This window comes from Rhamphochromis sp. 'chilingali' (assembly GCF_963969265.1).
Source record: "Rhamphochromis sp. 'chilingali' genome assembly, chromosome: 2".
NCBI classification, from domain to species: domain Eukaryota; kingdom Metazoa; phylum Chordata; class Actinopteri; order Cichliformes; family Cichlidae; genus Rhamphochromis; species Rhamphochromis sp. 'chilingali'.
The window spans coordinates 43,237,835-43,252,277 of NC_137930.1; the positions used below are offsets into that span (position 1 = coordinate 43,237,835).

Here is a 14,443-nt window from a genome sequence, read left to right on the forward strand (position 1 = left end):
TTCTTTCCAAAACTCCATCTCCTTAGAGACTGTGTCTGCTCCCAGACCACCAAAAACAAACCAAAAATTAGCAAAAAACATTAAAATATCACAAAGGAAGAACAATATTATCAACAACTGCACCAAAAAGTAAAACAGTGAAATGTGGATTATTAAACATTATGTCTCTGTTTTGAATAAATAATGGATCAACACACTGATTTACTCTGCCTTACAGAAACCTGGTTAAAGCAGGATGATTATGTTAATTTAAATGAATCCACACCCCCGGGTCATTCTAACCATCAGAAACCTCGAAGCACAGGCCGAGGGGGCGGTGAGAAACTCTCTGAATATAACAGAGTTTCCTTCACTCCATCTTATTAACCAACCAAAGACCCAGAAAGTTTTATTTCATTTAAAAGACCGACGCTTAGCCTTATCAACCCTAGCTGGATAACCTAAAACTGGAAAACTTATTTGCTGTTAACTATCGTCCACCTGGTCCTTACTCAGAGTCAGTGGGTCTATCTGATCTCTTAGACTTTTTATTTCATTTAGTGCTCATCTATAAAATAATTATTGTGGGGGATTTTAATACCATGTAGATGTAAAAATGACAGCCTCAACACAACATTTAATCTATTATTAGACTTAATTTGATTCTCTCAAAATGTAAAATAAACCCACCCACCACTTTAATCACAGTCTAGATCTTGTTCTGACATATGGTATTGAAACAGAACATTTAACAATATTCCCTGAAAACCATCTTTTGAGCTTTTGAGCCAAGCATACCCTTAAACCTAACCTTATCTGGTAATGCCGGATGGTTGCCCTCCCTGAGCCTGGGTCTGCTGGAGGTTCCTTCCTGTTGAGAGAGAGTTTTTCCTTCCCGCAAGTACTTGATCTTAGGGGGTCGTCCGATTGCTGGGGTTTCTCTTTATTATTCTAGGGTCTTTACTTTACAATACAAAGCGCCTTGAGGCCACTGTTATTAGGATTTGGTGCTTTAGGAATCAAAGTGAACTGAACTGATTTGTTTTCCTTGCCTTCTTAGTGTTCCTTTGTGTCAAGTTTCTGAGAATATGTTTAGAAAGTTACTTCCTGTTTTACTTTGTTAGTAGGGCTGGGCCATATTATACCGTTCACGGTAATACCGGTATAATGTTAGGCAACGATAGGAAAATGAAATATCGCGATAGAATGGGAGTAAAACGCGCATGCGCGGTGCCTTTGTTTTCATACGCACATGGCCGATTGTTGAGTGAAACAGATGAACCAGAATTGGTTTGTAAAAACGGTGCAACTTCCGTGATGTGGAACTGGTTTGGTGTTTGTCCGTCAGATACACAACAAAGCACATTTTTTGCAGAACATGCAAGCGGCCGTTGTTATTGTCGTATTTGTCGGACTAAGATGCTCTTAAATCTGGGAGTAATCTGGGTCCTAAACTCCGTATGCTTCAGGTCAAACAACACTGCAGCATCACTTAGAGTTAAAAACTGTCTAAATTCTTTCATCTTTAATAAAACGATCAGCATTGCTGCTTTACCAGGTGTAACTATAAAGTTTAACTTCCAGGCATCCATGAAAACAAAAGTTATTACATTTAACGGAGTTAGAAGTTAGCAGGAAGCTAGCGGAAGTTAGCTCGCTAGTTTCGCTAGTTACCTAAGCATGATATTGCATGTTCTGACTGAGAGATTTCTGAAAAAAATCAAACGTACAGCTCTGCTATCACTTCCAACATAAATGAAGACAGGAAACTAAACAGCAGTGACGTTTGTAGGGTTACTGAAGTTGGGCTAGCTGGTATATAATGATGTGCTACGTGATCGCTAGCGACACAGCTATGTTAGCATAACATAAACAGTGAAGCTGGAGGACGAACACTAACACTTTTCCACTTATAAAAGTTAACGTGAAGGTTCTTCATGGTTAGAGACAAATGCAATCGCATGGCAGGATGCTGTAAACGGACCAAACTTCAGTCAGGAGAACAACTGAGATAATCCATCCACAATACGAGGTTAGTCATTAATATACTGCAACAACATGGGAATAGAGCAGCTGCCAGAGAATTCAACATTAATGAATCAATGGTACAGAAGTGGAGGAAGCAAGAAGAATGAGTTTAATAAAGTTTGATTTATCTGACTGCTTTGTTTCGCTTAATGTGCCTTATAATCCCGTGCACCTTATGGTCCGAAAAATGCGTACTGCACACTGCAGTTTAATGTTGCAAAGCACCTCTTTTTAACTTCAGTGGATATTATACATGGTTATGCTCAGGATATGTCAGCCCATTTCTACTGGAAATGCCTTTTGGTTAAACTTTCAGCAAGGAATTTGCATTTGCACTGTTACATTTTTATAAAGCTTTAATGTACATAAAAACCAGCTTCTTGTTTAAGTGAAAATAAATGGAAGGTTGTCTTTTTGCGCTAGTAATGTTGTGGAGTTGTATTTTGTCTCGCATCAATTATATCGTCGGTTATATCGTTATCGCAAATTTTCAAATATATATCGTGATAAATATTTTTGGCCATATCGCCCTGCTCTATTTGTTAGGTCACATATTTCTCTTTGCACCTGCCAGTTACACGAGTTTCATTTCACAAAAATATATCTGAATAAGATCTGATACAATCCTCATGACTGGGTTAAGACAATGTCATCAAAAGTATGGATGTTGGATGAAATGTGCTCGACTAGGGATCAAAATGGTCCAAGGGAGAGATGCCTGTCATTGTATTCTAATCACGTGTGCTTACACTATGACTTCGTCATTACTGCCCATAGTGTTCGTATGGGAGTCAGATGAATATTTTCTGTGTTACAACATTGTAATTATATGTCATCTCTGTAGTAGAACAAAATCTCTACTGAGTCAGGTTTGAGATTATCAACGGATGAAAAATAAACAGCCATAGTTCCCTGTCTTGGGATTCAAAGGGAGTTTTTTCCTCGTTTCTCTTTTCTGACAGGTTGTCCTCACACTTAGTGTTTCTAGAATTTAAATACCAATGATCTAATCAAAACAATTGCAAAAGACATCGTTTGATGATATTGTGAAGTGGAGGGGATCATGGAAGGTATAGTCCTGAAAACAGCTTTAAAAACATTTAACTAACTGTGATGTTATGACAATACTGTGTGCAGTGGGTGCCTAGTGTGAGTAATAGGGAAAAAAAACAACGTTGGCAGCATTAGTCCAAGCTCAAGGAGCAGCACTTCATGCAGACTAAAGAGCTGTTAGGGTGCAGCTTATAACATTTATAGGGTCACTGATCATCTGTACCTGTAAGCCAGCTATATGACTTAGGAATATATTACCTAGAATGTCAATATAGAGAATTTAAAGATTTGGAGAATTTACATTTTTGAAATTCAGTTTACAGTCTGTTTAATACTAATTTTCTTGTTGAAATTTGCTGACTGAAAAAACAACACAATAAGGAAAACTGTCATAAATCTAATAACCTCAGGTTGTCATAATAACCTTTATTTAATCTCCTCCTTATCCTTTCATTCAGCTCGAGAAAACTGTGTGTACACCTCAGTCATCACATGTGGTGTCTGGTATTCATGTACAAATATTGTGTGTGTGAAATGTTGTGTGTGTATATGCATGGTTGTATGTTTGTATCTGACTCAGGTCAATGTATTTATTTGTGTATTTAATTATATATAAGGAAGCCCATAGGCTTCCACAGTAGTGGTTGCTAGTCTTCCTGGGGTCCAAGTCATCAAGTATAATCTAATAAAACATTACACAATAAAGCAGATGTAAAGATGTCCACATGATTTGGCTCTTACATCCACAGTAAGGTTTTACAATTGTAAAAATATCAGCATGCAAATATCAATAACATTGAGGCACAATACAGACGAATCAAAAACAGGTCACAGCATTGCCCTCTTACAATATTTACAATAATTCAAAACTGTGTAAATGGACTTTTAATTTTTTTTATTATGAATAGTAGCTAGTTCTCTAATTGCATAAAGCAGTTTGTTACACTTAAAAGATGATCTAAATTTGAAACAGAGAGTTTCAAAAAATTAGTTTTGGCTCGAGGAATAACTACATTTTTTCTTAAAAATCTTGTAGCATAATTGTGTATTTCATCTGGTTGACTTTCTTTGATCTCTACTCATTTATCCTGATCATCATCATCATAACTCCAGTTGAGCACTGCATTTTGGTAATAGCCAAATTAACTATATTAATTTTTCAGCAATAGTAAATTTCAACTACTTGACAGTATACGATATACTGCGATATACTGCTGAAAATTAAGTAGTTCAATTTTAAATTCAAGTTAATAATTGGTGAAGAGTAATGCATTCCTTGTGCGTGTGTGTGTGTGTGTGTGTGTGTGTGTGTGTGTGTGTGTGTGTGTGTGTGTGTGTGTGTGTTAGGTCAACTCACAGTGCATAGTCAGGGATGATTTTTTTGGTGAAGAACTCCTCCACTCCTTCATCCACTCTGCCCATCTCCTCACTAGCTTCATTCTCCACCTTTGACACCGCCTCCTGTAAGCAATACAATATAATGTACAGTATGCAAACCATGCATTGTGTGTAGCTGTGCTTGCATTTTCATTCTCCTCACTGTCAGACAGACACCAGGGATTTGAAGCCTTGTAAAAAAAAGGATCATTTTTGTTGCCACCTAGGGGCACACCGATAATGTGTTGGCTAAAAAACAAACAAACACATTTTCTGTTAGAAATGAAGTAAGCTAACAAATACTAGGAATGTCAAGCCGTATCTTTCATGTGGACTTTCCACAGACTGGTTGTTGCACATAATCTGTACACTGCCTCCATCTGACCACTAAATGCAGACACACAGAGCCTGGGGTGGAGCGGACAGCGAGCGGGCTTAGCATAGTTGCCTCTTCGTTCAAACCTTCACGTTCTAAGTTTCTCTTACAGTCCAGTGACATGCAGGACAGGCCTGCGTATCACTGGACTGTGGGTCACTGGGTCGTGATTCTAAATTGAACATTAGTATTGATGTGAGTGTGTGTGGGAGAGCTTCACAAGTAGTGGACTAAGGCTGCTGTCAGAGCATCAAGAGCATCTATGCACAGATGTCTTTAGGAAAGTTGTTACAACTGTTACAATCCAAGTATCAGGCCGCTCCTGAACCACAGGCAACATGAGAAGCATCTTTACCTGGGCTTGACTTAGAAATCATGCTGCTAGAGTGTGGAATAAGAGTGGAGAGGCACCGAATCCAAGAGGTTTTAAGTTCAGTGTAATGTTGTCTGCTGGTGTTGGTGGTGGTTGGTCAATACTGTTTTTATATCCAAAATCAACACAACTATCTACCAGGATATTTAGACCACTTCATGCTCCCATCTGCTGACAAGCTTTATGGACATACTGACTTCCAGCAGGGCTTGCCATCTGTCAACGGTGCTGACTTTCTGTGGAATTACTATAGACTATATAAAAGCTTACATTTTGAATTAAATGACAAAAAGAACCCCAAAAAAACAAACACTGGAAACAATGAACATCGAATGTATCTCTTTTTGTATACTTTTGCAGCTTTTATCAGTTGTCAGCCTTTTGGCTAAGATCAAGTGTTCTTATCACTGTAATATCTGATAGGCGCCAGTTCGAGGGCAGCGTATTAAACACTTCTTCCGTTCGCTCCACGCATCAACCCAGTATTGTCGCGCTTCTGGAAACACTGCCCAATTTCCACAATTTCACTGTATATGCAGTTTGACAATCAAGGGTTATTCTGCTCTTTAAATTATTTTTTAAAATCTTCAGTTTTCCCATAAACCAATCAGATCATCACCTGTTTGTTTCAAAGTCTAGCTAAAGGGTGAAGTGAATTTATCTGGAGTATGATGAAGCCAGACTGAGAAATGCTGTTCATTGTGAGCCACATGTAAGAGATTTGTTCATTGTGCATTGTCATGTAGGTGACCATGTACTGTATTTACCACACTGTCATATTCAATCAAAGGTTTTCTTCTCTCTGATAGAAGTCGTATCAAAACATCGCCTCAAAATTGAGTTAAATTAAACTCCATATCAACCGAACTCCTTTGTCATTGCTATTAGTCACTAAATTTCATTGCCATTCCATGTCAATTATAGGTCCCATATTGCTACTTTTCTTTTCCTGTGTGTAGGTCCCTGAATTCGTATCATGTCCTAGTCCCTTCTTTCTCTTTTTATTCACCTTTTAACTCTGCATTAATTTCTTACCTGGTCATTCAAAGTAAAAGAGTATAATTTTGCAAAGAGCTTCTGTTCCTCCTACTTTGATATTGTTACTGTAATTATAAGGATTATAAAGGGAAATCCTACCATGTTGTATGAAATGAAAGTACTGTGTCTTAAAGAAACATTCAGTTAATTAGCACACTGCTGTAAGTTCCTCATCCTATTCAACAGTCTTGAAATGCATTCTTTTAATTTCCCATATATTCTAACTTTATTACAGTTCATGTAGTCTTGATTAAAATACAACTATGGAATCACTGTGCATTCCTATTGTAATCTAACATGACTATTCACTCCACACATTTCAGCTATTCTGTTGAGTTTTGAAATAGACTGTTCATACATTTGCTGTGAACTGTGCAATAACAAGCTGCACTTCAGGACAGCTCAAATTCTAACTAGGTCAAGCCCACTCTGCACAAAAAAATACTTACAATAGTAGGATTGCAGCAGTGTTAAAACAAAGTATTTTTCTAATCCCTTCCATGTTGAAAATTTAATTTAACATTGTTCTTTCTGTACATTGTACATGTGGCAGCACATAACAAAGGATTACCTTATAAAAAATACACTCCCGTTAGTTGTGCTGCACGAGTACAACAGAAAAGCAGCTGGATTTCAATGAAAATTTTTTAGACCTATAAGCTACACTGTTACAATCGAAGCATAATTCACTGCCTAACAACAAAGCTGAAAAGTAGCATTTTGGCTAATAGTAGCTTAATGTAGTGCTGGGGTGTGTCCAGAGGGAGGACGTGGGGTGGCACACCCTCACCCAAAAAGAACATGGACATGTAATGGTAAACCAGTTTCTGCTCATTTGTCTTTGCCCCCTCCCCTCCAGCTTTGCATGCCTCCACCTCCTCCCACAAAACAGCTTGAGAAATCTATCCCAACAGCTAAAATCCAGTGAGTTGGATAAATACTAGGGCTGCACGATTAATCGTTAGAAAATCGCGATCTCGATTCATACTTATGTGCGATCTCATTTCCAAATGACAACGATTAAAAAAAAAAAAAAAAAAAAAAAAAGACGACGACGATTGTACCGCATTTTGATCCGGGACGTAATCTGCATGAAAACAAGCGCTCACTCTTCCTGCTCAACAAATGACAAGGGCGGAGCCTTATACCACGTGATACAGAAGCTGTGCCATGTGATGCTAAAATTAGCAGGGAAAAAACAACGGAGAGCACGTCAGGGATGACGAGAAAGTGACAGGAGAAAATCCGTCCCTGTCAACCACCCAAACATCAATAACGGGAACCTTATACAGCGCTTCATTTAGGAAAATGATCAACACCCTAGACACACGCTACACAGTGCCGTCCCACAACTATTTTTCTATTGTTGCACTACCTGCTCTATGCACGCAGTGTCGAGCAACGGTGGAGACGGAATTTCAAGCAGTACAACATTTTGCGGCAACAACAAAACTGAGACATTTGTTGTTTTTATGTTTATTTATTGTTTTTATGTTCAGTCTCAACTGTTACGAAGTTGATGTGCAGTTAATAAGTGCAATAAATATTTATACTGGAAAAGAAAATCGTGAGAGAATCGTGATCTCAATTCTAAGCCAAAAAATCGTGATTCTCATTTTATGCAAAATCGTGCAGCCCTAATAAATACTATCAAATTCCCTGCCAGAAGTGGCTTCCTGGAAGTGACTGAATGAGACACAATAACCTGGTGGCTGAGGTGACAGCTGATCAATCTCCCCCTAGACTGTGGATTCCTGTATGCCTAATCCTCTCCAGCAATCACATGGAGTATGTATGTTTGGATATTTTTGATGCTTTTGAGACTCTGTTGGTTCTTGGCTAAAACACAATCTCCTAATTCACTGGGCATCTCAAAAAGTAATCAAGTCTCCACTCCCATGACATGTGTCTACAATCTCCTTCTCCCACAGGTGAAGTGTCTCCTAGGGTCAAGTTTCAGACTCTTGACCTATTCACTGTTCCATCCATTTACCTTGGGTAGGTCTTCTAAAATGACCTAGCACTTAACTTTACCTACTAGTCGCGTCTACAGCCTCTCAAAGGCCGAATGAAAGGAAATGGAGAATTACATTTATGACTCCTTGGCAGCAGGAATAATCCATCTATTGTCTTTCCCTTGAAGCTGGACTCTTCTTTGTGGAGAACAAGGCCGAGACCCTCCGTCACTATACAGATTTCAGAGATTTGAATCAGATAACCATAAAGCAGCTACCCTTTGACATTTTTTTCTTCTGCTTTTGAGCTGCAACAAGAGCCACCATCTTTACAGGCTGGATCTCCATAGCACATAGTGGTCCACTTCAAAGAGAGAGATGAATGGAAGACATTCTCATCCCCCAAAAAAATGGTTGCAAAGATTCCTGGAAATTGCAAATTTTAATCGTTGTTTCATCAGGGACTTTGGTAAGGGTCTCCAACAGTCCTGTTCCAATGAAATCTGGAAGCAGAGGGCGCTTTAAGCCCCTTTTCCATTAGTACCTACTAGGGCTGCCACGATTAGTCGACTAGTCACGATTACGTCGACTATCAAAATCGTCGAAAACTAATTTAATAGTCGACGTGTCGTTTGAAGCTTTGTAAGATCCCAAAAGATGCAGGATTAGTAGGATTTAAGAGTGTAATAACGGACTGAAACAGAAGATGGCAGCACTGCATGTACAAGGATGCCAGCTGCCGTTAAACCCCGAAGAAGAAGAAGCTGTGTCCGGTATCGTAGCTGTGTCCAAATTCAGGAACCGCATCGTCCTGTGATCGCATTTGTAGGCCAATTACGTTACAGCGACACGACGAAGACTGTCCAAATTCGAAGATTCCGACAAATGCGCCCTTCATTTCCCCAGATTTGAAGGATGGGTCGGGTGTATACTTCGTGGCCCAACCTATCCCAGAATTCATAGCACGGCCCAGCTCCGTTTCCAACAATGGCAGCAGCTAGTTAGCTTTAATATTACTCTTATTATTCTTTATGGGTCACAAAATAAACGTTTAACATATTTTCAGGCAAGAATGTAGCTGTGTAAACTTCAAATATCTGCTCAGCTTATCAAGACACCACATATTTTTAAAAGCGCTCCGACATTTTCGGAGACGTCTGTTACCCACCAGCTCGATAGCTAGCTAGGGTTCAAGGCACACTAGAGCCCGTGAGAACACCGGACTCCCGGCAAATCATTTTCAAACCCACCGCCGTCTTTCGCTATTCAGGTTAAACATAAACATTCTTTGTTTTGAAAATAAGGGATTTTCATTAGTTTTCTGTATTAGTTAATCTTGAGCTCTGTTTTTCCCAGCGCCGCTGAGTTTTCATTATTTCTATTTCTAATTTAGATTTCTTGATGTTATTATGTGAGTGCCCTCATGTTGTATTATCCTTTCTGTCTCCAGTCATATCCCCATATCTGTCATGTCTCTCTGTTTTCTGTCTCTGTCTATGTTCCCTGTCTGGTCTAATTAATACCTCTGTAGTCCTGTCCCTGTGTTCATCCCTCTGTTCTGCCCAGTCTGTCACGTCTCCATGTCTCAGTCTCAAGTTCATGTCTTAAACTGAGTCTCAGTGTGTGTTACTTCTTGTTTTCTTTTGATAGTCTCTTGTCTCATGTGTGTGATGTTCAGTTTTTCTAATTATAATTCTGTTCAGCTGTGTTCCCCCGGTGTGTCCATTATCCTTAAATAAACTTCTGTGTATATACAGTCTGGATCTCGCTTTGTTCGTTGCCGTGTACTCCCTAATTGTAGGTGAAGTTGAATGTGTGATTTTTGTCAGACTTTATGGCATTATTGTGATGTCATAGGGAGTCGCATTGAAAAAATAAAAAGTGTGTAATACAGCTCTCGCCATGCCCTTTCATATGATATATTACTCAATATGGTTTTTCAAGGACAACTTTGACTTTGGGCATTAACAATGAAGATGAAAGTCAAATGATTAACCAACCTGGGTCCTCGTGTCCCCCAAAGTGTATTGTTGTGAAGTTTGAAGACCATCTATAAAAATGTGTGGTTTTTTACTGATTTTGGCATTTGGTGTGACCTTGACCCTATTTACAGGGAGAATAAAGAAAGAGTGGAAATAAAAACTGTTGTTGTTTTTAAAGCTGAGTTTGCTAACTTCCCTTCCTCTACACAGCTGTTAGGCTCAAACAGATAATGTCCACTTTCCTATTGCAATGAGGAACAGTTAACTAGGAACAGCTAGGATCATCTGACCTAAGAAGTGATTGGTTTTTTTTCACTTTTGCAACACCTTGGGCTAGTTTTTAGCTGTAATCCTATCACCGGAGGTCAGCTTTCCACGTGAAGATGCAAGTAGTAGGAGTGATGAAGGTAGTGAAGGTGAATGAGTTTAAACAAGTGGACAAGCAATGGACAGGGGACAGGAGAAGTGAAGAAGAGAGTGCAGGCAGGGTAGCATGAGCGGAGACAAGTGTCAGGGGCGATTTGTGAGAGAAAGATAGCAGCAAGAGTGAAAGGTAATGTTCACATGCTATGATATATTGCTTGAAGACAGTGGCACTAACAAAAACACAGCACGCATATCTGGAGGTGGCAGAGGTGAAGACGCTTAAGTATTCATTGGGAGTGACCAGGAGACAGGATTACAAATGAGTACATCAGAAAGACAGCTCAGGCTGAGCATTTTGGAGACAAAGGCACAGCTGAGATGGTTTGGACTTGTGTAGAAGAGGGATCGTGGCTATACTGGACTAAGGATACTGAATATGGAGCTATCAGTCAGGAGCAAAAAAAAGAGCACCTGTGTGTTAACTAAGAGCAATATCAGACAAGAACTATGTCCTTGATAACACAGCATTCAAGGTCGTTTATAAGGGCCCTTACTTTAAAAGTGCCCTTTAAAGTAAGGGCACTTTTAAAGTGAGTGCCCTTACAGCCCCTATGCTTCCCAACACTGCACCTACATAATAACAACATTCATCGTAAACAACAGCAAAGCTATTTTCGTGCCATACTCTCTAGAGCAAAACTGTTCCTTGGAATTTCTTAGTGATAACTATGTGTGGAAATGTAGATTATGGAGAAGTCTGTGCATAAATAAACAAACTTGTACTTATATTTCATGCTTCTAATCTTACTGAACACTCAAAGTGCATTTCCAACTACATCCCATTAACCTATTCTCACATACATTCACACAGCAACTCTCACCCGCACTCAACAATGGACACATTATTAAAAGGAAAATCTTTTATGGACTGAATTTCAAAAATGCTTAAGATCAAGTAGAAAAAAGACTGAGCTGTCAACGTGGTAGCTGTATTCACCAAACGATGCCCAAACTGCAAACTAAATCGAAATTGCGAGCCTACAATTATGCCTGGAATAATATATAAGCGTTCCAAAGCCATTACAAAGGAAGGTTTTCCTGGGCAAAAGTATCATTTATCTCTATCCATTTTTTCTTATCAGCCAGAGAAAAATAATGATCCTTTCTTTCATTTGTTGCCACTTCTTTTAAGCCACCTGTCTCATTGTACTCCCTGCTAGCGCGGTACTATAATGGTACACTGCCACAAAAGCTCTCTCTCTCTCTTTTTTATACACAGTTTATTCCAAACCTCTTGAGTGGGCTCGTTTTTACCTCCAAATTCCCTCCTTGCTTTATTTGATAGGTGCATTTCAGTGGATAATATTCACCTGACAATAATAATATGATAATACAGATTTTCCAAAGGTACCACTCTTGTCCTAAATCACTTTGCCACCTTCCTTGTCATGATCTGGGGGAATGGCTGGAAAATTCCATGAGGCTTCTGAGTTTCCTTGGTCTCCACCCCTGGACGGAGCCATCATCTCTCCTGTAGTCCCACACACCTGGAGCTGGTACTCAGGTTGAGGATTTAGATTTAGACACAGACTCTCCTTCACTGCCACTTCGTCAACTTTGGTAATCTGCTCCAAGTTCCATGCTCTTGTCTCTTGTTTTTTGTTTACCTTGTTTTCCTGTGCCACAGTTCACCTGGACCTTCCATGCCAGTTTCCTTCAGCTCCAGTTCTTCTTGGAAAACCTCTCCATTCTGGAACGTTCTCTGAACCTCACATGCCTGCCCTCCAGCCATCTCTCACCATCTCAAATGCAGTGGAACTCAGGTCAGCCTTTACCATTACTCACCTGGATTCTCGCCGCCTTTTCCTCAAAGCCAAACTCCACCCTGGCTACAAGTAAGCTATACCACTAATACTCACCTTCTCCAAGCATCCTTCACTCCACCATCATCCTAACCCCCTTCCCCTCTTTTCTCAGATGTGCCTGCTTTGCTTCAGTTGATCCTGTAAATTCCCAGTTTTCCCTTATTGACCCACGGCCACGCTACTACGCCACCCACGCCACGCTCCTGTCTAATCCATGTCTCACTTTGCCACGTACTAGTCTCTGCTTTTTCAATAAACACTGTAAACTATTCTTGCCATCTCTGCTGTGGTTCTCTGCATTTGAGTCCAGTTTTGCTATCGGCCTACAGCCGTGTTGTGACATTTCTGGATCAACTGACATGCTTCTACCTCTCTGCTACCAATATACAGTACAGTGGGAGGTCTTCCATGTGCCAGATCCTTCTATGCCTTGTGTCCTAGCCATCTGTTATCATACTTACTTAACAATTATCTTCATAAAAATAACTTAATAACTCCCATTGTTATGGAGACAGTACTTGCATTGATGCAATTTGTCTCCAAGACAAACAAACTAGTAGGACATTGGTAGTAAAAACTGGTAGGACCTGGTTTTAACCCCCAGATATTTGCCTTCAAGGACTGACCTTAGGACCATCATGGATGATGGGGATCTAGGGTGTAAGCAGCAATAATGCTGTCAATAATGGTTATAGTACACAGGACCTCATTTTGGCTCCTGAATAGACTTTGGAACTGTGTCACTTCTTCATGGTTTAATAAGTGTTTTATGCTGAATCACTTGAGCATGATGATATTGAGAACCTGTGTAAGACAGATGCTTCTAGCTGCACAAAGAGATTTTGTTATGCAACAAAAATACCTTTTCTTTTACTAACAGCATCAGTCCATTATTCTGAGGCAGATGGTGTATCAAAATCATAATCCTAAAATAAAAATACTTTACTATACGTGCTGCCACAAATATAAAATTTGTCAAAGGCAAGAAAGACAATATAATATCAAATGCATGTCCTGTATCTGTAAATAGCTAAGCCTATCCCCACAGGCTCAAGATGAGCTAGAAAAGCTGTCTGACAGAATACAGAAAACAAATTCCTGTAAGAAAACAGTCAAACCGAATAGCAGCACATCGTTTCCCATTAAAATTATACTGATATTACAGTAAACAGTGTGTACTGGGCAATATTTACTCTTTTCTATAAAATACCATAATATACTGATGTTGATAATGATGTTAGCAGCAGAGAGGCGCCTCAAATACAAAACCTTAGGCCTCAGTTCCACAGGCCTAGAGACTGGTTGGTGACTCCCTGGCAACCTGTGGTCACTAGGGAAAAATGCTTGTTCCCTAATTGATTAACAAATGGCTTCTCAAGCTTGCTGACAGTCACTGGGTAAAATCAATTCCAAAGAGATAGAGATTGTAAAGAGCCCATTTTGAAAGACAAAATATTTTGACTGACTTAGAATAGAATAACTTACAAAATGCACTTAACTGCTAGTTTTGGGTCATAATGAATGGAGCATCAAGCTTATCAAGAAAGTGTTCACTGTGGTTACAACATAAGGGAGTCAATTACCATTTTCCCACAGGTTTTGGGCACTTCCACTTTTTGTCTTTGCTTTTCAAACGTTAGGTCCACCTGTTATAGTTGTTATGGTCCACAAACATATTGCAGGTATGTGAGGAGAAGGAAGTTAAAAGTCTTCTCCTAACACTTCACTCTGAGAATACAGGCTTGTGGTTCCTACACTTTCCAGAACAAGAATGGGAGGCAGAGCTATCAGAACCTATTCTGTTGAACCAGCTCCTGGTTGGGAATCAAGACACAGACACGCTCTCTACTTTAAAGATTAGGCTTAAAACGTTTGGTAAAGGTTATAGTTATAGGATATAACTATAACCTTTAGGCTTGGCTGGACCAGGATGTTTCAGGTAATCTTAAACATCGTCAGGTATGCAGCTTCACACACACACACATACACGCATATATATAGATAGAAAGATAGATTTTTATGTTTTTTATTTTTGCTAACTTTTCAGATGT

The 14,443-nt window shown here is 39.4% G+C and overlaps 1 protein-coding gene across 1 annotated transcript in view; it reads right to left on the reverse strand.

The window, feature by feature from the left end:
• Positions 1 to 14,443, reverse strand: part of carmil2 (capping protein regulator and myosin 1 linker 2) — a 63,299-nt gene that overhangs the window by 16,011 nt on the left and 32,845 nt on the right. The window contains exon 32 of the mRNA XM_080875425.1: positions 4,418 to 4,521. Coding sequence (XP_080731551.1) covers positions 4,418 to 4,521 — 104 coding nt within the window. The remainder of the gene's footprint in view (positions 1 to 4,417; positions 4,522 to 14,443) is intronic.